General features: G+C 42.1%; 1 protein-coding gene across 5 annotated transcripts in view; it reads left to right on the top strand.

Annotated features, from left to right (window-relative positions):
• Positions 1–24,382, top strand: part of ST3GAL6 (ST3 beta-galactoside alpha-2,3-sialyltransferase 6) — an 81,556-nt gene that overhangs the window by 54,912 nt on the left and 2,262 nt on the right. For all 5 annotated transcript variants that reach the window (XM_004606751.2, XM_055126150.1, XM_055126151.1 and 2 more), the window contains 4 exons: positions 12,112–12,207; positions 18,624–18,810; positions 18,910–19,047; positions 22,737–22,889. In XM_004606751.2, coding sequence (XP_004606808.1) covers positions 12,112–12,207; positions 18,624–18,810; positions 18,910–19,047; positions 22,737–22,889 — 574 coding nt within the window. The remainder of the gene's footprint in view (positions 1–12,111; positions 12,208–18,623; positions 18,811–18,909; positions 19,048–22,736; positions 22,890–24,382) is intronic.

Genomic DNA, 24,382 nt, shown 5'->3' with positions numbered 1-24,382 from the left:
ATTCACTGTTTTCATTGGATTTCAGAAACTGCTCTTTTTCTTTTTCCTTTTTTTTTTCTTTTTTGGGTCATACCTGGCGATGCACAGGGGCTACTTCTGGCTATGCACTCAGGAATTACCCCTGGTGGTGCTCAGGGTACCAAATGGGATGCTGGGAATCGAACCCGGGTCGGCTGCATGCAAGGCAAACGTCCTACCTACTATTGCTCCAGGCCTGCCCTTTTCCTTTTATTCAGCATATCTGAAGGATGCATAGAGCTTGCTTATCCATTTTATGTCTATAAAAGCAATTTTGTTTGTAGAACATGTTGTGAATTTAACCCTCCAGGAATTGAATAGATTTTAGTAGGAAAGCTTATTTTATCCTACAGAGGTAGGCTTTGCTTTTTTTTTCTCACAAAGTTTGAAACTATACTTTAGAACTTGGCCAGTGATCTGGTCGGTGGATGAGGTTAGTAATCTCCATGAAAAAGGAAATTGGGAGGATATTTTCCCTCTTAACTGAGAATATAGAGATGCTGTATTTCTATATAAAGGGTATAGAAATGAGGGTAGTACACAGAACTGGAAAAATGGAAATAAATTTTATAGCACAGATCTAGATTCTGCTCGGAGCCTTTTTCTCTACTGGGGCCCGGATTATGAAATGTGGTTTAGTCTTTGTTGGCTCATTTCAATTTGTGTTACCTGTAATAACTTAAGATGATGTCATTGATGTAGTCACATAGTCAATTTCAATTACATATTAATAGCAATGACATACATTCTTTTTATTTAAAAAATTATATTCACTTCTAAAGTTTATATAGTATTCATTCGTGGACTGTTTTATACAGCTCTTAAGCCAAAGTGCTTTATGTCAGTGCATTTGCAACTGTACAAATACCTTTGCAAAGAATGCTCAGTGATTTTCATTTTCAAATGGAAAAACTGAAGCCAGGGAGCCATTCAGACATTATAAATGGCTTGTAAAACACGAATGTGAACCCAGGAAGGTCTGTCTGCAGTGCCTAGAAGTCTGAGTTATGATGTTTTTATCATAAATATTTGTATCAAATATATGCAAATATTTTTGAAGACAGTTGGTCCTATGAATGTGAAATACTATCAGGATACTTCAGGATATGTGACTTAGAAGCCTTGTTCTCACCTGGTCTCTCTCTCTCAAAACTAGACTGTAGGGGCCTGGAGCGATACTACAGTAGGTAGGGCACTTGCCTTACACATAGCTGACCTGGATTTAATTCCCAGCACCCCATATAATCTCCAAGCCTGCCAGGAGTGATCCCCAAGTGCAAAACTAGACTGTATTATTATTATTATTATTATTTTTTGCTTTTTGGGTCACACCCAGCTATGCTCAGGGGTTACTCCTGGCTTTGCACTCAGGAATTACTCCTGGCGGTGCTTGGGGGACCATATGGGATGCCAGGGATCGAATCCGGGTCGGCCACGTGCAAGGCAAACGCCCTACCCGCTGTGCTATCGCTCCGGCCCCTAGACTGTATTATTTATTTGCCTTCAGAACCCCTTTCATTATCTCTGTGCCTCAACCCAGCTCTTTCCTCCCTTTTGGCTGATTCAGTCTTATTTACTGTCTTTGTTACCAAGCTTGCTCGTGTGTGTGTTGTGTGTGTGTGTGTGTGTGTGTGTGTGTGTGTGTGTGTGTGTGTTGGGAGGGTGGAATGGGCACCCGCACCCCACAATTAACTGCAACAGGTGATTGGCTAATTGGCATCATGTGTGCTGGATGGCGGTGGGTAGAGGTGAGGGGGGATAGAAAATCATGCTGATGGCATAGGAGTCCTTTGGAGTGAAGTTGTTAAGAGGCTGAAGTTGAGTAAATGTAGAGGCTGAGACCCTTCAGGTATTGCGTGACTGGAAGATCCTCTGAGAGGACCTCCACAGAGCCAGCACTTTGCTGCCCAAGTTTTCACATCACACAGCTTGACTGAGCCGTTTATTTGATGTGTGAAAACCTATTTCCTAGAGACTTTCGAAAGAATATTTTGAAAGCAGGTAAGACCATACTTCTGTAAATAGAAGGTAATAACATATTAACCTTCCTGAGGGATTCACATAATTTGACTTAATTTCACATAAGCCATTCTTCGTTTGACTGGAACCTACAGCACAGCACAGGAAAAATAACAAGCCAGTCAGGACATGAGAAATACATTTCAGATGAGCTCCAGAAAGGCGCAGGATATTCCAACCCACTTGATTGCTGCCTCGGGCAGCGCCGTCTCCCAAGTGACCTTGTGCATCTCCCATTTCTCTCAGCTAAGGGGAAAATGCACTAAGAAAGCGTGGTCTGAGAAAAATATTCCTCCTGGAGAGGGTCTGGGGGGCTCCTTGGGAGTCCTTGTGTGTTGGAGAGAACTTACTGGCATGAGCTGGCTTGTCTCTTGCTTTGTTTTGCTCTTATAGGTCATAGAAGAGGGGTCAGGTGGATACAGGTGAGATCTTGAGATTTGCCCTGAAACTTTTAAGTCTCTCTCTCTCTCTCTTTCTCTTTGTGTGTCTCTTTCTCTCTGTCTCTCTTTGTCTCTTTCTATATATATATATATATATATATATATATATATATTGTCCATCTCTTTCTCTCTCTGTCTCTCTCGCTCTCTGTACCTTTGTTTCTCTGTCTCTCTCTGTCTCTGTCTCTCTCTCATGGCTTGAAGCCACATGTGGCTGTGCTCAGAGCATATTCTGTTCAGGTATCAGTTTTGGCAGTGCTAGAGGGATCAATTGGAGTCAGTCATGTGCAAGATAAAAGAGTGAACTCTTGCACTCCCGCCACCCCACGGCTGTTCTTTTGACTGCTGTTTATGTAGCTGCTGCCTTGTCCTGGGTTTATTCCTTCCTAAGCAGTGCTCTAGAACAGTCGTGTTCAACCTCTCCATGCCGGGCTGCTCTGTGTACTGTGGACTAGTTGCTGATAAGCTCCAGAACTTTGGGGAACAGCTGTGGGTGCGGCCACTGAACAACGCCTTTTCCCTACCTCTAATTTTCCCTCTCTCCTCTTTGTCCCATCCAGAAATATTCAGTCTCTCTTACTGCTTCAAATTAAGATTCTGCTAGACATTAGCCCAATTTTGTTCTGCTAATTCCGTACACACGATGCTATTAGTTTGGATACATTCCACTGTGAATAAAACAAAGACTTAAATGTTAGCTGTATCTCCAAGACAGGCAGATTCTTCTTTCTCACAGCCTTCCTGTAAGTGAAGTCTGCAAGGTGACTAGAACAAAGGCCCTTTGAAGAGTTCTGAGACCTTTAGGATCAAAGAATTTTTTTCCCTCTCATGACTGCCATTTCTCAATGCAGCTTTCTGCTCTTTCCTCATGACCTAGTGTGATGACTGTCTCTCATCAATCACGTCTATATTCCTGCCAGCAGGGAGCAGGAAGATGGAAAGATACCCATTGACATTTGCTGTTTGGGGGAGGGTGGGTGGGGTGGGAGCTGTTTGGAACGTGCCCAGCAGTGCTCACGGCTGACTCCTGGCTCTATGTTCAGGGTCACTCCTGGCTGGGCTTAGGGGACCTTATGTGGTACTGGGAATCGAATTTGGCTTGGCTGTGTGCAAAGCAAGTGCCCTGCCCATTGTCCTGCTTCTCCAGCCCTTTCTATTCTTTAAGGACATTTCTCAGAAGTAATATCTGACACTCTAGATGTCCAGTGATGTTCTGGAGCCAGTCGGTACCAACACGAGAACAACAGCTCTTCCTTACTGTGTTCAGGGCCAGCAAGGTGGAAGCTAGAAATTCACCATGGTGGAAATATTTCATACCATGAAAATTAGATACACTACATACCAGGGCTTCTCGTGTCTTTCATCTCCCTTCTCCCCAAGACAACTGTTTTGTCAAATATTTGCTGGCAATGTCTTGGCATACATATCCTGTTGTCTAGGAGTGTAATCACAAGGCCATACTTAACTGGAAGGTAGATGGGAAAACATACTCTTTCTTTCACAAGGCTATGGGAATTTTTAATTTTTAGTCCTATTTTAAGGAACATCCTATTTTAAGGAATAAGGGAAATTTGATGACTAAAGGGCAACTTGCAGTTTTCGTTGGTGTTTTGTAGGTTTCCCTGGTTCTGTCTGTTCCTGTGCCTGCTACGTTCCAGGATTCTAAAGTTAGGTTGGTCACTGGGGACTGGTTGTTTGGGGCCACAACCTGGTGCTTTTCTGCATTTCCTCTAGGCTTTGTGCTGTGGCCACTCCCTGTGGTGCTTAGGCAACTGTAAGGGGTGCTGGGGATTGAACCCTGTCAGCCATGTCCAAGACAAACACCCTACCTGCTGTGCTATCTCTCCAGCCCCGACGCTGTAGACTGTTGTAGATGGCATACTTTTTTTTAAAAAAAATAGAGATCCAGTATATTCCATATTTTAGAATAATGTTAGCAAAGTAATTGAAGCGGTTGTTTTCTAAAATTATTTGCCATAAAAAATAGAGAATTTGCCAGAAATAGAGATGAGAATAGGCTTGTGTGTGATTGGCCATAACCCTCTGTGAGAGAGCTGTGGAGTTTAAGTAATTCTATTCTTGTTTTTTGCTAACTACTCGAATCTTCTACAATACAAAGTCTGTCCTCAAAATTACTAGTTACCTTGTTATTTTTTTTTTTTGAGGGGGAGATTTAGTCACAACTCTTGATGCTCAGGGCTTACTCCTGGTGGGCTCAGAGGACCTTATGGTGTACCAGGGATCAAACCCAGGCGGCCTGCATGCAAGGCAAGCACCCTATGTGCTGTACTATCACTCCAGCCCCTAATTACCTGGTAATTATAAACATTTTCCCCTTTCTTGCACTTTGTTAGAAAAATCAACTTGTTGGAAAACTCTTTATATTGTACGTAATTGTCAGGACTAAACAATGTACCCTCCATGCCTAATTTTGTGTCATCTGTTCTCTCTGAAAAGATGACATCATTTGATAAGGTTATTGCGTTGCCCATTTTATTTTGCTATGTAAATATTTGTCTTTTTGATATATTTTTTTAAAAAACAAAGAGTATAATGTTCTTTTTTTTTATTCTGAATTTCCTGAACAGTGACTCAGCCAGTTAGGTGGGGTAAATATGGAGGCTGGTAAGCTATTCCCTAACGGTCCCTGATCACTGAGGCTAACCTGTCCTTACTGTGTTGTGGACATGGAAAAGCAAAGCAATGAAGTCATAAAGATGGTCAGAGGCAGAAAGGACAGACAGCTTCTAGTCCTGCATCCTTGTAGTAAAGAAGAGACAACTAAGGTTGTTGGAGCCGAGAGGTCTCTAGACTCAAATGGCCCATCCCCCCGCAATTTAGCAAGCAGAGAATCAATACGAAGTACTTCACAAGTAAAATTCTGAAACTAAACATCATCTGAAATGATCAGAAGAAGAGAATTCTATTATTCAACAAAACAAGCCTTACTCCTTAACTTCCAACAATTTTCCACAAGATCGCTAAATCTTTTGCAGGACTAAACAAAAATATTTCCAGGGTACATGTGAGAAATCATGGAGAATATATGTTCGTCTTTTCTTCTTAAAGATACATGATCGTGGGTCAGAGAGATAGGAAAGAAGTTAAGATGCTTCTCTTACACACAGCTGACTCTGGTTCAGGGACTAGAGCAATAGCACAGCAGGTAGGGCATTTGCCTTACACGTGGCCAGCCCGGGTTTGATTCCCAGCATCTGAGTGCCCCCCCCCACACCCAGCACTATCAGGAGTAATTCCTGAGTGCATGAGTCAGGAGTAACCCTTGTGCATCCCCAGGTGTGACCCAAAAAGAAAAAAAAAACAACCAGCTGTCTCTGGTTCAATCCCTGGTGCCACAATAGGGTCCCCTGACTACCTGTGAGCATTGAGCCCAGAATAAATCCTGAGCACAGCTGGGTGTAGCCTCCAACCAAACCAAACAAATAATGTCAATAGACTCTTTTTTAGGCAGATGCTACTGAAGAAGAAAAACAATCTTCTTAACTCTCATCCTTAGGATCATATAGTAAATATGCCGAGTGACCTCTCTTCTTATAATTTTCAGTATGAGAAAAAAAATCTTAACGACATGTTGATAAAACATTTTTGTTATGAAGGTAAAAATTGCATAACATAAAAGGAACCGATTTGCTTATTTACTGTATTTGGGCCACACCTTGAGGTAGTCAGAGCTTACTCCTGGCTCTGTACTCCGTGGTCACTTCTCGTGGGGCTTGGGAGACCTTATGTAGTACTGGGATGGAACTGGGGTCAGCTGTGTTCAAGTCATGTGCCTTCACCTCTGTTAATGCCCCAAAGGAATCATATTAGAGTAAACAGTTTATTTATATTTATTTATTTATTTTTAAAAATTTTATTGAATCACCGTGAGATAGTTACAAGCTTTCATGTTTGGATTACAATCTCACAATGATCAAATACCCGCTATGTTTCAACATAGTGATCCAACATTAGGTGTTGGAACCCAATGCATGAAACCCTATCATTAATGGAACTGTAACTGACAGTGCCTAAAATTAAAAAAAAAACATTTAAAAATAATATAGTGAACAGGGGCTGAGATAGTCCATAGAGATAGAGATAGTACAGCAGATAAGGCGCTTGCCTTATACACATCCCATGTGGTCCCTCAAGCACTGCCGGGATTTATCCCTGATCAGCACTGGGTGTGGCCCCAAATCAAAATCAACCAAACAAAAAACAAATAATAAAGAGAACAGTTCAGTATTACTATTACAGTGTTACAGTTTAGTATCTTCATAACAGTATGCTACCACATTATCTCGAGCTAATGAAGAAAGCTAATGGAAAAAGACAGGCCATTTACAATTACTAGGGAGAAAGCTGTTTGTGTTTTATCTTTTCTTGTTCTCCCATTTATGGAACTCCCCAGGCTGGGCTCAGAGACTAGGAATATGGCCGCAGAAGAGTTAATGAACCTGTTAGAGAAGGATAGCTTGAATAGTAGTGCTTTGGTGGGAGGAAAGTTGGGAGAGGTGGTCGGGGATGGGGCTTATGAAAAAAGGCGTCAGAACTTATGCAGAGTAAGCCAGCCAGGCCTGACTGCTCTGTGACCTTGGGCAAGTTTCTGTTTCTAAACTTAATTTTATGTAAAAGAAGAAGGTGGAACTAACTCCACATGCATATTGTACCAGTGTCCACTTGTGCTGCTGTTAATGGTTAATGGTCACATCCGTGCCACCACTGGGGGAAGTGCAATGAAGGGCAAACGGGACACCTCCCTCCTATATTTGAAAGGTCCTGTGACTCTAGAATTATTTCAGAAGAAGAAGCTTCCGTTTGAGAAGATAGCCATACAAAAGCATTTCCCTTGAATGCTCATGGATTTTGTAATACGGAAGGGCAAGCATGATAGCATGGCCATCGGTGACTGACTGGATAAACAGAGTGCTTATCCCACTTGCACTCTGCTCTCTTTTCACTGGGATAAATGACACCTCCACACATCAGGGCAGCAGATGTTAGAATCCCCAAAATCTCAGCACCACACTGGGTCCCTGCCACTAACACCAGCATTTCACTCTATCAGCACATCAGACTCTAAGAAGAATGTCTGAGTCCCTGCAGACGTAGTCCTAGGAGCACTCTATAAAATTCTTACTAGCAGTACCTGTGTTAAGTCAGTTGCCTGGTAAGTGGACAGGGGATTCGTGAGCGCTGCCTAGTTGCTCACACACAAAACCCCTGGACGTGCGCATGGTTTTAGACAACTTACACTGAAACTCAAGTTTAAGCAGTGTATCACCCAAAGGAGCCTACCTCTCTAGGGGGCACTGGCTACCTCGCCACTGAGGACAGCCTCAGCTCTGCAGGGTTCTGCACAGGGGCAGCAGACTCAGCCAAGAAGCGAACTTGCGGGTGGGGGTTGCTGTGCCTTTACCTCCTGGAGAAGTTGCATATGTCAACCTGTTTGCAGCAACCACTGTGGTCTGCTGATGGATAAAGAAACCTTGAACACAGGCCAGAGGAAATACCCAGAGCAACAGGAAAAAACAACACCCAGCAACTCAGTAATTCCCCTAGCTCACCAAAGCACCGACTGAAACGGAGAAGGTGGGTCACTAGGCCCAAGGTCCCAGAGGTATAGAATGGCAGAACCAGAACTCACAAGTTTGCAACCACAGACTATTGAATACTGTCATAGGATTTGGGGCACAGGCAACTAAACATCATCTGAAGAGTGATTTGAAAATAGTGGCCAGGGCTCAGGAGATGGCCCAAAGGGCTGGGGCATAGATTCTGCAGGCCGAATTGGAACTCTGTCACCATATGGCCCCCCAAGGACTGCTGGGAGGACCCTTGAGAATTTCTGGGTGTGCCCCTGTCCCCAGTTTTTTATATTTTTATTGAAGGCCTGAGCGTTTGTTATCTCCTATAGTGCATAAATTGACTAGGTCTCTGTTTTCAGGGCTGCAGGTTTGTGGTTTCAGGGCAGGCTGGCTATGGCTGTTGATGAGATTTGCACCCTGGAATGCAAATTCATACCTATAGTCATCTGAGGGGCACAGTCTGTGGTTCAGCTGTGAGAGCTGTCACGTAGAGGGGCTGTGGTTATAGGACTTAGTGGCTCTGTGAGGTCAGTGCTCTGAGGCCTGTACTTCTTTCTGCCTTTCCCTCTTACAGATGTTATAATCATGTGACAATATCAAAGAAGAAGGAAACTGATGAATGAATGTTTCATTCAGACTGTTCTTTTGTGGGGGAGGAAGTCTTTTCCAGAGCTTCTTTTTTTTAAAAAAAACTTTTTGGTTAAAAAAAGTTAAAATGCTCAGTTGCTCAGAGGTTACTCCTGGCTTTGCACTCAGGAATTACTCCTGGGGGTACACGGGTGGACCATATGAGATGCCGGGGATCGAACCTATGCCAGACTCGTGCCAGGCAAATGCTGTACTCACTGTGCTATCACTCTGGCCCCCTTTCCAGAGCTTCTAACAGACAATTATTATTCCCTGTGGCCATATCTAGCTGTCTTTAGCAGAGGAATTGTGATCACCATTGTTTATGGAGACATACAAGAAGCAGTGGGTAGTGGTGTTAGGAATATGACCAGGGGATCTCCCATGGAAAGCCCTTGGACTTAACACTGGAAGTGAACCGATCCATTTTGGTGTAGAAAATGTTGCTGAAGGGAGAAAAGAATGCCCCAAAGCATATAGAACAGAGGCAGAGGGCTTACAGATCTGTGTGCAGAAGTATTATAATGGGAAGTTGTTTTACTTTCTCTGTAGTGGTACTGTTGATGCTTCTCCTTTGCCTAGCTACTCTGGACTTGATGAAAGGTGCCCCTACCTTTACCCTTTCAGCAGCTCTCCAGATTTTCCATTAACAGGCTGAGATATTCTGGAATGATTTTGTTTTCTGGGTGAGCAGCTGGGCCAGTGCATTTTCCTACCCTTTCCCAGGGCACAGGAAGGAAGAACATGTATCTGCTTCTGTCTGTCTGTCTGTCTGTCTGTCTGTCTGTCTGTCTGTCTGTCTGTCTCTCTCTCTTTCCACACACACACAAATCAGAAAATAACCAACACATTTAGTGTCACTGCCAAACCAAGACTAAAATACACAGCCTGCAAATCAGAAAAGTTTTAGCTGGAAAGATACAGAAGAATAAATGATATTCTTCTTGCTTTTTAGGGATTCAGATTTCATTGTAGAACCTTGTGCGTGAAGGGCATGTTAATGAAAAATGATGAAGTTATCCAATCACCCAAAAGACGCTGGAAGTTACTCATTGACACATAAGGAAAGAGAGGAATCTAGGACCCAGGGCAGGAGGATGAAGTCAAAGGATGATAAGTCGCTCTTCTGCTAATACAGATTACTTTCCAAGGTGGGAAGGAAGCAATGAGAAATGAGGTGTGTGGTTCAGATCATTTATCTGAACCCCGACATGCTCCCACAGGTCTGGGAGCATTGAGAATTCAAGCCACAGATATACAGCCAAAGAGTAATCTTAAGTGTCAGGGTCCTGGCCAGTCGACCCCGACAAACTGGAGTATGATCCCCCAAGCCACCAGACTTACTCCCTATGGGAGAGGGAGTGGGAGAGGGAGAAGCCTCTGCCCAGCCCCTCTGCGCACCTCGGACACCCCCCCCCCCATGCCACCGAGAAAGAACCATGCAGCGGGGGGAGAGTTGGATGTCAAACAGCTCTCATTTTATTAGCTCTCACATAGGATATTTATACACAATTTCAGGGCGGCTTAGATATTGTGAACACTTGGTTATCACACCATCATACACACTTTGCCAAGCCCATTACAGATGTTAGCTAATGATTTGTATTTCCCGCTCTCAAGGCCGGGTGTGTTAGCTCAGACAAGTGGTGACTGTCAGGTCCCTCATGCCGTTATCTCCTCAACCAGAGCGCCTTTCTGGGTGGAGTGCTGGCACAGGGCCCTAGGCCCCTGAGAATAGAACCTGCTCCTGTTTCTAGGGGTAGGGGATTTGGTCAGGGTCTCAGGCTGGCTGCTGAGACCCCAACACTTAAGGAAACTTCTAAAAGTTTCAGTGATACATATAATCCTCAATAAAATGCCCTTCTCAATATCTCTTACCAGGAAGAAAAGTGAAATGTCATTGAGATGCTTTCTTTTCCAAGTCTTGGTAAACTTTGCCTCTTTTCCCTCTGGGCCTAGAGAGTTGACAGAGATGAAAATAAAAAGTGAAATTCAGAAAAATGTTACCACTGAATTATAAAGTGATTTTACAAGTGGAGCTCTCTTGAGTAAGGTTATAATATTTCATTTTTCACTCTGTAATCATTGACTCTCCTGGGACCATCAGAGTTAAGGAGAGACCGGACACAGGAAATGATATAGGGACTCTTTAGGGACCCCATGGAAGAATCTGCCTGTAGCCTCGACTCCCTCTTTCCTGATGAGTAGAAGCCATAGGACACAGAGGCAGGCCCAGGACCTTCAAGTCTTGACGAGTAGGAACCAGGGATAAGGCCTGGTAATATGAAAGATGGTGACTTCTCATATCATGATGCTCTTGTGACCACAAGAGAGTTAGGTCATGGCCATCTATAACTCTGCCCCACCCAGAATACCCTGAGTGGGAAGCTATGTGAATAATGAGATTTTGCCTTTCAGTTTATTGTTGAACAGCAGTAATGGAATTGGCAGCATCTGTGATTGAGTCCAGCTCTCTCATTCAGAGTGACGTCGCCTCCTAAGGTTAGGCTTGCGAGTCAAAAATCCTTTTCTCTAGGACAAGACCCTCTAGGGAATGGATCTGGCTTCTTGGATAACATTGAGGTTATTGGGTTCAGGCAGCCAAGGAGTCAGGCTGAGAACCAGGTCAGGATGGATGCTCTAGTAGGAAGGGCTTGGACACACTCTGTTTCACTCTCAGGGAGTGGCCGAGTCTATGTAGCAGAATGCCTCTCTTTCTCTCCTATCTCCCACAGGTTGATGGGTGAGGTGGGTCAGGACCGTGTTGGCTGAGAGCTATGGGTGTACAACCCATATGTTCCTAAGGTGATGCCAGATAGAACAAAATGTTTCCTTCCTGTACCACTTTCAAACTCGTTGCCAGGAACAGAGTAAACTTTTGATTTGTATTGGTCAAGCTCAAGAACTGTTACACATTTGAGGAATTAAAGAAAGCACGGGCTAGAATAAGGAAAGCTGGACTTATTGTCCAGTATTTCATATCAGTGATTCAGAGATAGTATATCAGGGACATGGGGAAAGCTGGTGGAAACTGAATCCATAGTTCAGGTAAAATATAATTCTGTCAGTAGTAGCCTGCAGGATCCTATATCAGGGTTTTTTTTGTAGTCTAACTTCTGGTTCTTTCTCTCTGGAGTATGACTTTAAAGTATTCTTAAGGTCTTACAGTGGATGATATTAGAGTCAAATGTGAGAACCTCTTTGGACTGCTAATGATGATATACTTTCAAGTAATGTCATTTCTTTGATCTTTTATCTGAGTCATCCATGGACCTCTAAGTTACAAATGGTTTCAGTTTTTGACTTGTGTAACAAGTGAAATACATTGGAATCCTGAATACATAAACAGATCTATTGGAGTTCCCCCAGTTTGGTAACAGATGCTTTAATCTCTCACTTGTCTATTTACTTGACAGTGTGCCATGTAAAAAGTGTGTGGTGGTTGGTAATGGAGGAATTTTGAAGAATAAGTCTTTAGGAGAAAAAATTGACTCCTATGATGTAATAATAAGGTAAGGTACACATATTTCCTATTTGCTTACCTAAAATTGTTTCAAAAATAATATTTGTTTTTGAAGTCTATTTTTATGTTGGCAATGTTGGCTTATAGTTGTTTATATTTTAGGGGTACTAGCTTACACAACTCTAGATGTATATTATTACACCACATCCACCACCAAAGTACCAGTGACCGTCTACCACGGCCCCTCCACTAGAGTCCTTCACCCTGTGCGCCATCACCCCCCTTTCCTTCTCAGGGAAACTTCAGTTAAGCCTCAGCTCAGGTGATGGTTTACGTAGAGAACACTCAAGTATTTTGAATTGAGGTGGACATTTTATTATTATTATTATCATCATCATTATCATCATTTTTGCTTTTTTGGGTCACACTTGGCGATGCATGAGGTTACTCCTGACTCATGCACTCAGCACTCAGGAATTACTCCTGATGGTGCTCAGGGAACCATATGGGATGCTGGGAATCAAACCTGGGTCAGCCGCATGCAAGGCAAATGCCCTACCCGCTGTGCTGCTGCTCCAGCCCCGACATTTTATTATTTTGAAATGAAGTGCATTATAGGTGTTGGGTTTGGTTTATTATATTCCACATATGAATAAAAGCACGCATCTGGCATTTGTCTTTCTACTTAGCTTGGTTTCCTAACTTCATGCTTTAAAAAGAAAAGGGATTGCTCTTTATGTTTAAGTACATTGCACAATCCCATTCCACATCCTGCAGTTGGCGAGAGTATACATAAGTTTCAGGAAACTCAGTTAGCAATTATTTGTTCTGTTCCCTGAATATACTAGCTACAAAAGATATAGCAATAAATAAGAAAAACATTCTTAAGATGAAATCATGCAGTTCAGAGCAACTTGGATGGAACGAAGAGTATCATAATGAAGCAAAAGAAGTCAGAGAGGGGAAGACAGATACTGAAGGATCTCACTCATTTGTAGTATACAGAGAAACTAGGAAATAGACCACATCAAATGAAAATGAACCCTTGGTCCTGATTAAAGAACTTAGACTATCAAGTAAATGATGGGGAGGGAGGTAGGAGGAGAGGAGATGATGGTGGACTAGAAGTGAAAAAAGGACTTTCTTGGAAGGTCTTAGTTAATTTGGTGGTGGTGATGTAACTTATACATCAGTACCATGAATGGCAATGCTGTTGTAAAGATATCAAATAATAAAAATTTAATTATGCACTGTAGCACTGTCATCCTGTTGTTCATCGATTTGCTTGAGCGGGCACCAGTAACATCTCCATTGTGAGACTTGTTATTGTTTTTGGCATATCGAATATGCCACAGGTAGCTTGCCAGGTTCTGCCATGCGGGTGGGATTCTCTTGGTAGCTTACTGGGCTCTCTGAGGGGGGCAGAGGAATCAAACCTGGGTTGGCCGCGTGCAAGGCAAATACCCTACCCACTGTGCTATCGCTCCAGCCCAGGGTATCATATAGTCCTAGACAAATTAAGGTTAGGGAAAATCAATTAAAACAGAGGGAATTTTCACTGCACATCCCCATGAGAGTAAGAGCCAGTTTTGAAAGAGTATGAAAAGCAGTACAAACAAAAAATTCACTGTCACTGTATCACTGTAATCCCATTATTCATCGATTTGCTCAAGCGGGTACCAGTAACATCTCCATTCGTCCTAGCCCTGAGATTTTAGCAGCCTCTCTTTACTCATCCTTCCCAGCAGTGCCTCATTGGAGGCTATTTCAGGGTCAGGGGAATGAGACCCATCATTGTTACTGTTTTTGGCATATCGAATATGCCACTGGGAGCTTGCCAGGCTCTGCTGTGTGGGAAGGATACTCTCAGTAGATTTCCGGGTTCTCTGAGAGGGAGAACTAGACAATAAGAGGTCCTCTGTAAGCTTTGTTCTATAGTCTCTGGATCTTGGCCATTGATGGAATTACACAGCACTGGGAGTAGTTTGTGGGTGTGACTGCCTAGCTAGTGAACAAAGGAGGATCTGGGTGGAGGAGGCGCAGTCCCAATCCGAGCAGATTTGGAGTTCTCAGCCCCAAGTCCCATGCACCTGGGTTTCTCTGCCAGTTCCTTCATGAGTGGGGCTCATCTGAGCATGTGGCGAGTGGCCTTGAACATGGCTGTGGCTGGGTTCTGGAGTCTTCAGCTCCCAGGGCTCTGCTCGGGGCAGAGAGGGATGGAGTCTCCTGCCCACCCCCCCCCCCCCCGCCTGGCTGTCTTCACTGAGGCACTTTGGAGGGGGGCGGGTTGAGTTTCCCTCCCCGTGTGTATGTGTATATATATATATGTATGTATATATACATATATATGATATATATACATATATATCTATATATACACACTTATATATGAGGGGAGGTGTGGTAGTCGTCTGAGTGCTTATTCCTGGGTCTGCTCAGGGATTACTCCTGGCTATGCTCAAAATCATCATCATCATCATCATCATCATCATCATCATCATCATCATCATCATCATCTTCCCGTTGATCGTTGATTTTCTTGAGCGGTCTCAGTAATGTCTCCATTCATCCTAGCCATGAGATTTTAGAAGCCTTTCTTTACTCGTCCTTCCCAACAGTGCAGCATTGGAGGCTTTTTTAGGGTCAGGGGAATGAGACCCATCATTGTTACTGGTTTTGGCATATGAATACACCATGGGGAGCTTGCCAGGCTCTCCCATGTGGGCAGGAAACTCTTGGTAGCTTGCCAGGTTCTTCGAGAGGAAGAACTAGGCTATAAGAGTCTGTTGCCCCTGTGCCTGGCTGTCTTCACCAGGGCCCCTTGAGGGGGTATGTTGAGTTTCCCTCCCTGCCCGAGCAGATCCCCAGCAGTCAAAGACTTCTGGAACCCAGCCACAGCCATGCTCAAGGTCCCTCTCCACATGTTCGGGCGAGCTTCACACATAAAGGAACTGGCAGAGGTACCCAGGAGTGCGGGACCCGGGGCTGAGATCTCCAAGCCTGCTCGAATCGGGACTGGGCCTCTTCTGCCCAGATCCCCCATTTTCCAGTAGCTAGGCAGTCACACCCAGAAACTGCCCCTGGTGCCATATAATCCCATCATCGGCCAACATCCAGAAACTATAAAACAAAGCTATTGATTTTAGAATTTAAAGAAAGTCATTCCTTAACCAATAAATATCTTCAAAACAATAACAGTGCATTTTTGTTGCACGAATCAAGGTGTCTAATTATAAAAAATTAAGAGAAGGGTATACATATTTAATGCTATGACAGGTCCAACCCCTGTATAGGTATCTCTTTGAGGAGACTAATAGCTCTGATGGCAGTATCATTATTACTCTGAATCACAACCTAGATTCAAAGGAAGTACTTATCAACATGAAAGGTAAACTTTAGCTAACCTTTTAAAAGCTTTTTGCTTTGTTTTTGTCTTGGGGTCACACTTGAAAATTCAGAGCAAATCTTTTTGCCTTACAATTCTGTTATTTTGTTCCAGTTCAAACAGCTTTGTGACACCACAATATATAAAACATGAAAATATGGCTGCTCTGGGCTGAAAAGTGGAGGGACCCTATTGGCCCTATGTATTCAGCTTATTTGGTACCTTATTTGATACCTATTCAGGGTTCCTAACACTTTGTAAGCTTCTGCTATAAGTCCAAATTTATATTCAATGGTAGGAATTGAACCAGAGTCAGTCGTGTGCAAAGATTCAGGTGCCACTCTAGTATCCCCTTAAAAATATGAGTTGAGCAAACAAAAAAAGAGCAAGAGATGTATCTTCTAGTAAGGTAGATAGGAGAAAGTTGACCACAGATGCCAAGAGAGCACAATGTTTAAAACAGGGAGGGACTGACCACATCCAGTACGAGTAAGAGGTCCCACAAGACAGAACCATGGTTGATAAAACTGACACTCTTTTAAAAAAATATTATTATTATGGCGGCTGGAGCGATAGCACAGCGGGTAGGGCATTTGCCTTGCACTCGGCCAACCCGTGTTCGAATCCCAACATCCCATATGGCTCCCTGACCACCGCCAGGGGTAATTCCTGAGTGCAGAGCCAGGAGTAACCCCTGTGCATTGCCAGGTGTGACCCAAAAAGAAAAAAATTATGATTATAAATATTATTTTAATTGAATCACCATGAAACAGTTACAGGGTTGTTCGTGATAGGGTTTTAGTCATAAAAATGTTCCAACATTGGGCCGAAGCGATAGTACAGTGGGTAGGGCATTTGCCTTGCACACAGCTGAGTCGACCCCAGCATCCCATATGGTCCCCAGAGCACTGCCAGGAATAATTCCTGAGTTTAAAATCAGGTATAACCCTTGAGCATCCACCAGGTGTGACCCAAAAGCCAAAAAAAGTATTTAATAAAATGTTCCAATACCCGTCCCTCCACCAGTGCACATTTCCCACCACCATTGTCCCCAGTTTCCCTGCTGCCTGCCTTCCCCCTGCCCCTGCCCCCAGTTTGTGTCTATGGCAGACACTTTTCATCTTTCTTTCTTTCACTCCCTCTTTCATTTAGGGGATTATGATTTGCAATACAGTCTAGAAGGTTATCATGTATATCCTTTACCTCCTTTCAGCATTAAGTTCTTATCCAAAGTGATCATTTCTAACTATGATTGTCATAGTGGTTCCCTCTCTATCCTAAGTGCCCTTCCCCACCCCGCCATCCCCCCCCCCCCCCCCACACACACACACTTGTGACAAGCTTCCAACTGCAGAGCAGTCCACTGGCACTCTGGACAAAAGCAAACTTGCAAAGTTGGGGGTTGGGTGAAGGGGGAAGTCTCTGAACAGGATGAGAGAATGAAAGGTAAAGTGGAAATACCTGTATAAGCAACTCTTATGAGAGAACTTACTGTGGAGTTGAGGCAGGAGATGATGACTAGAGATGACTATAGAGTCAGAAAATTTGGTTTTCTATGCTTTTGTGAGGGTAGGAGGAGTTACAGCATATTGGTACACTGTTGAGTATTAGAGTAAAAGGCTAGTGTGGTGAAGAAAAAAAAAACAAGCAAACTAGAATTATAGTTACAGCTGCCAATCATCTCACAGATGTCAGAGGCAGGAAATAGGACATTTCTGTTTTCTCACTGAAGGGTTAGTTTCAGGTCATCTGGGGTCATCGGATGTGCTTTGGAAGTGGTTTTGAAGAGTCTTGTGGAAAGTAGGAAAAACTACACACATTGGGGTAGTGCACTGGGGTGACCTGCCAGTGCTGTGGGTTTTGCTGGATTATTGTGAGGAAGATCATCTCATTTTCTCTTTGTTAATCCCTTATGAGAAAGCTGTGAACATTTATCTGTAAAACTATTTGGAGGAGCCAGAGCGATAGCACAGCAGGTAGGGTGTTGGGCTTGCACGCGTCCAACCCAGGTTTGATCCCCACCATCCCATATGGTCCCCTGAGCACTGCCAGGAGTAATTCCTGAGTGCAGAGCCAGGAGTAACTCAAGCATCACTGGGTGTGACCCCTAAACTATCCCCGCCAAACAAAAAACAAGCCCAACCCCCCAAAAATTATTTTCACACACAACTTTCTTATACTTTTAAAATCTGATCACTTAGAACCATAGGAAGCACTTGCCAGGAAATAACATGGGTCCAACATTACGAAAGTCAGTCCAAGTGTTAGTAGGGCTGTTTTCTATTACATAGAGCGTGGCAAAGGGTAAACAGTATTTCTCGTCCAAAGGGACACTGTTTTGGAAACAAAGCATTTCTTTTTTTTTTTTTTTTTTTTTGCTTTTTGGGTCATACCCAGCAATGCTCAGGGATTACTCCTGGCTCTATACTCAGGAATTACTCCTAGCGGTACAAAGCATTTCTTTTAATTGCATGTCTTCACAATGTGCTCATAAATAGTGCAGATTCAATACTAACATTGAGCATACACAAACACAACTGTAGGTCCTTCATGGTTCTTTAGTTCACTTTAGGAACAGACATTTATTTGGTTGTGCTTGGGTGTAATGTAGCATTATACATATATATCCTTTATTTCAGTCTGAGTTTTGGTGGGTCCTCTCAATATCATAAATCATAGCCTTTTTGTCACTTAAGCATATGTTCATGTACTATATGATTGTAACCTTAGGGAAGCATACCTTTTAGACCAGTAAATTTTGCCCTTTACTGCAAATCCAAGGGGTCTGTCTTGTCCTCCCAACTTTCAGCATTAGTATTCTGTAGTTCCCATTTGTGTTCTGTTTAATTTTTACTGGGGGTAATACTGAATTATGAAGGCCCCACAATGGTCAAGTAAAAAAAGAACATTTATGCCTTCAATTAAAGAGTTGCTGTAAGGAAAGAAACTACTTGGCTGTTATGCATTATCAAATGAGTACCTTCTAGCTCCCATATAAGGCTGGTACTTACTCAATTCAGAAATCTGTAAACTGTGATGGACATGATTCATACTGTGCATTTCTTTTGTTTTACCCACAGAATGAATAATGGTCCTATTTTAGGACATGAAGAAGATGTTGGGAGAAGAACAACCTTCCGACTTTTTTATCCAGAATCTGTTTTTTCAGATCCCAGTCATAATGATCCTAACACCACAGTGATTCTTACTGCTTTTAAGCCACTTGATTTAAAGTGGCTATGGGGATTGATGACAGGCAGCAAAATAGTAAGTTGGCAAAACTGATCTTCCTATTGCTTTTTCTTCCTCGGAAAAAAAAAAAAAGAAACACGCAGCTCTATTTTCTTTTATTTTTTTAAATTTCAGAACATTAATGGCTTTTGGAAGAAACCAGCCATAAACCTCATCTATAAACCATATCAACTCAGAATATTAGATCCCTTCATTATCAGAACAGCGGCTTATGAACTGCTTCATTTCCCAAAAGTGTTTCCCAAAGACCAGGTATGTTTCTTCCCTGACATTATCTCATGTGAAAGCTCTCCCTGGGTAGGTCCCCTGGGGTTCTCAATACTGACGGAGAACCACAACTCATGAGGCCATTTGTGAGGATCAAATCTGAGTTGGTGAAATAAGGTACCTGTGAATGGTCCATTCCCTCTCGCACTTCCCTGCTCTTGCGCTGTGCGTCTGGGTCTCCTTCCACATGCTCAAATCCCTCATGTCTCATGAAATCACTCAAAATGTTTTGCAGTTAAGTGTGTCTGATGGAAGCGAGGGATGGTAAATGGGCCACTGAGTGCTCAGAGTAGCAGCACTGGCTTTAGAAGCGCATCTTTTAATCTAAAGAGAAGTATCTGAAGAACTCTGATACAAATATCACAGGAAAGCCAGAGGAAAGGGAAGGGAGGGTAATAAGGTAGTCCAGACATATTTCTGCAGTAGCAGAAGAAACAAAATTGTAATTGTAGCAATATTGAGATTTCATGAAACTAAATTCTTTAAGTCTCATTGACTTTGACTTTTGTCGCCCTGTTTATCTACAATCTCCAGAAAATAAATATCACTTGGGACATGCACAGAGGCAGAGATGTTTTTCATTTGTAGTGTGAGTAATTGTACCATGATAACTCAACTGAAGGGAGCCTTTCCAATGCAGTAAAGTAGGGATATAAAGAAACGAACACATCACTTCTTTTCTCTGGAATGATAAAGATGGTGATGACACGTCTCAAGTACTACACACTTGAAATCAAGTATAAAGTAGTTCAAAAAAACATAAAGTTTTACTTATAAAGTAGTGCAAAAAAAAATCAAAAGCAAATCCCTCTATTTTCTCTGTAGCATGCATTCCAAAATTGAAAAAAAATTTTTTTTTCTATACTAGACCCACACACAAAATTTTTGGTGGGTCAGAGAGACAACAGGGAGGAGACTTGTCTGGCACACAGCTGACCAGAGTTAGTTCCTCCAGCACCATATATGTTCCCCTGAGCACACACCTAGGAGCAAGCCCTGTGGTACTCAGGGCTTGCTCCTAGGTGAATCAAAAAAAAAAAAAGATGTTTTGTTAAATATAATTGCAACTATGCTAGAGCTATCACTCTACTTTTACTTCCATTTAACTATTTTTTTTTGTTTTGTTTCTGGGTCACATCTGGCAGTGCTCAGGGTTTTCTCCTGTTTTGGCACAGGGATCACCCCTGGTAGGGCTTTTGGGACCATATGGGGTGCTGGGAATTGAAGCTGGGTCTGCCGCAAGGCAAGCACCCTGTGTTTAGTACTATTATTGCTCCAGTCTCTATTTCATTAGAAGACATTTGGGCTTGTATCCAGCTTTTCCCCTTTTATATGTAATGTTGTTTATAGGAATATTTTATTTTTACCTTTTGTATTGAATCACCATGAAATACAGTTACTAAGTTTTCATGATTGGGTTTCAGTTATACAATGATCAAATACCCATCCCTCCACCAGTGTAGCTTTCCCATCACCAATGTCCCCAGTATCCCTCCCGCCACCCCGACTTCGCCCCACCCCCTGCCTCTATGGCAGGCAATTTACAGAAATATTTTTTATATCTGTGTGATTTCTGTAGAGCAGTGTCCTGGAAGTGGAATTTCCAGGCGAAAAAGCATACATATTTTCATTTTAATCCTATTTTTTAGTAATTCTGCAGGGTAAGGACAGCTTCATATTTTATTAATTTCCAGTTCTACTTTCCTAAAACCGAGATATGACCAGATTCACCTTCCTTGTTTTTGTTTTAGGTGGTATCTTTAAAAGCAGAGGAATAACCTGATCGCACTTAAAGGTGACAGTAGAACTAGTTGTAACTAGATTAAAGTTCTAGCAGGACACTTTCCCAGAAGCCAAATGAGGACATTGCTACATATGGAGGTCAGCTGTGTCAGAAACTGTCCAGAGGCCAAGGAAAAATACTCAGTGCTGGTTTTAGAAACAGAGGTTATACTAGTGAAATGAAAAAAAGGGGGGGGGGAAGAAAGTGTCCTTGAACTGTACTAAAGAGAATGAATATAAGAGATGAGACAAAATCTCTAGGGAGTTCTACTAGAATAGTAGTACACAGAAATGGGAGCAAAAATTGAAGGGATCAAGGAAAGTTGTTTCTAAAAGACAAATGATGTGTATATTGAAGGGAATGATTTAACGAAGAAAATTTCAATTATGATGGGAGAAAAGAGTTAATTGTAGGAACAACTTTGCTAGATGACATGGGATGTAGTTCACTAAGAAAGGCTGGATGTAAATAGCAACAGGAACATTTAAACCACGCAAGGAATGAGCACTGACAACACATACAAAGTAGACTGGGGGTTGGGAAGATGATAATAGCTTTTGTCCGAGTGCTTCTGTTTTCTTAGAAAAAAAACATCTGAAGCAGGAAAAAGGGCCAGAGCTGTTGGACGAATAGAAAAACATAAAACTGTAATCTTGGAGAAAAGGAATGAAACTTTACTAGAAGAATGTAATAGAATAATTCTGGACATACTGGATGCCCAGATGAGACATACAGTATATGAATGTCTACTTTTACATTACTTGCTGCTTGGGTTTAACAGATTAAGGTTTAAAGATTAAGATTCTGCTAACATAGGTTGTATGGGTATCGAATGTAGAAAAGAATTAAAGGTCTACACGTGGGGATGCTAGTTTTGGTATTAGACCAAGTACTCTTAAGTTGTAAAGGAAACAAACAGAAGACATGAAATGGGGGAAATGACAAAATCTGGGAGGTTGAGTGACTTCTGGGGGTTTTTTTGGTGTGAACCCAGTGCTTTATACTTGCAAGGCAAGTGCTCAACTACCAAATTTTACATCTAGGCCCTAGATGGCTTCTAGGATTTTTTTTTTAATTTTCATTAAAGAGCCCAAAGCTTCTGGATTTTTAACTTCTTTCATTTCCCCTCCAAGCAGACAATGAAATGTTTCTGCAAATTACTGGTAGGCTTTCAGATAAATGTGCCACCTGGAGTTTGATTTTTACTGTCATTTCCCCCTCAAAATCATAATCATATGTAATTCCTATGTGGCAAGGAATCTTTAATTTAATTTAAATGAAATCTATATCTGTGTGTCTGTGTATGTAAAGAGTGTTTGGTTTCCTCCTCTTGAGGCTGTTTTAAGTTGACAATAATTCAGTTGGAGACTCTGACATCCATCTGAAATGCTCAAATATTTACTATCACTGTGTCATGTTACAATCCCTTGACTAAAGTTAGTCATTCTGTAAATAGAATTATGAAAAAAAGCTATTCTAAGGCTAATTTATGGGGAGCTTTTTGCCATTATTCTGCTAGTGAGTTAAGCTGCACTGATGGGTCCACCAGGAGGCTGAATCAGTAAGAGGCAGTGGCTTCCTTTCTCTGAGTGTCACAGGACTTCTTCCCTTGATAAGCTGTGCTCTGGGCAAATGCATTTGTAGTGAAATTTCATTTGAAAGATTTCAAAGTGACACCAAGATTTCAGTGACACCTTAATGTTCTTGTCAGGGTCAGGGAATAAGGTCTGGTCTTGAGCCTTAGGGCACAATGAGCCTTTCTTCAATATTTCCCTCTTGATTAAATGTTCAGAAGTTCTATTGTATAAAGTTAAGTCACTCGAATATGTTTTGAAACAAGTATCTTACTTGGATTCTTTGAACAATCTCTTTGTTCCTCCCCACTCCCCAGAAACCCAAACACCCAACAACAGGAATTATTGCCATCACGCTGGCATTTCACATATGTCATGAAGTTCACCTTGCTGGTTTTAGATACAACTTTTCCGACCCCCAGAGTCCTTTGCACTACTACGGGAATGACAGCATGTCTCAGATGAAAACGGTAATACCTAATTATATGAATGTGCATGTGTGTAGATCCAAACTTCAGTATGATCTTTGAAGATAAGCCTATAATCTCTCTTTTCACCCTGTCATTTTACCGGGAGAACAAGTTCTGAGAGGTTAGGGGCTAGCTAGGGATTCCAGAGCTACCAAATGCTGAAACTAGGGCAAGCCCAAAGTTTTAATACAATACTAATTCCCAGTGTGTATCTCTCAGACAGTGTTGAGAACCTTACAGTTAATCATCACACCCTGATAAATGCTGTATCATATTTGCACTATTGAAATATATAGCCAACTTCAAATTAACCTAAAAGCATTGTGATGTTCATAGTAAGTTGTCCATTTTTTTTTTCTAGTTACAAAACTCTTAACATTTTTCCTTTGGGGGTGGGGGTGTGGCATGCTTAGGGAACCATATGGAGTGAACCCGGGTTGGCCAGGTTCAAGGCAAATGCCCTGCCCATTGTACTATCGCTCTGCCCCCAAAGAGTAACATTTTAACCCCATGAAAGTTTTTATGGTCAGAGGCTACAAACCTTGAGAGTATGATTGATTCCTTAACTTTTAAATGACTGAATACATACTATTCTTTGAATTTATATCTCACGACATACTTGATGATAAGAATAACTTTGCATTTTTAATATTTAAATATAAATGATTTGCTATGAAGTTAATGGATATAATCCATGCCGAATTCCATGGTTCCCAGGTACTGTATAAGCCAAGGGGGTAGGTTATATTGTATTGTGACCCCTTCCACACAGTGGCAGACAAACACGTGAGTAGCTCAAGGGTGAGGTGCTCAGGACAGACAGACTTCAGGCCGTTTGTTTGAGCCCTAGTGTTCCCTCTGTAGCACTTTTGGTAGTTCAAGGGTCATCTAAAACAGCATTTCACAACTAATATGGTCTCTTGTGAGCACCCAGAATTTTCCAAGGGAGAGACAGGTAAAAATCTGCAGAGGGAGGGACCAATGCATAAGACTTGGAGTCAGGACTCCAGGTCAGAAGGGGGCTAGGGTTGGGAAAAGGTGGAGAAACACTGAAGAATGGAGCCTTAAAACAAGTTTAAGTAGAAAACTGAGATATTTATCAGTAGACAAGATTATACATTTTAAATGTCACTATTCTTTATTATTAAAGACTTTACTAAGTGCTGCTTTAAAAGTAATTTTTTTTTTTATTAAGGTAGCACAATTTAAAGTTATTCATAGTTGAGTTTTTGGACATACAATGAATGCTCCAACACCAATCCCATCACGAGTGTCAACTTCCTTCCACAGTAGTTTGGATCTCATTTTTAGTTTTACTGGTTCTGTGGTTCAGATATATAGCTATACCACACATCTACATCACCGATGTATTTGAGGGCTCTTTCTTCTGTCCCTGCTACCTCTTGTCCATAACACCCCCTCCATTTCTATTTAATGATACTTTAATGTTTTCATTTTTTAAATATAATTTTTTTATTGAATCACTGTGATAG

This window comes from Sorex araneus, chromosome 2 (genome assembly GCF_027595985.1).
Source record: "Sorex araneus isolate mSorAra2 chromosome 2, mSorAra2.pri, whole genome shotgun sequence".
Classification (NCBI taxonomy): Eukaryota; Metazoa; Chordata; class Mammalia; order Eulipotyphla; family Soricidae; genus Sorex; species Sorex araneus.
Note: the sequence above shows the minus strand (reverse complement) of the source record. Positions and strands in the feature narration are given on the sequence as shown.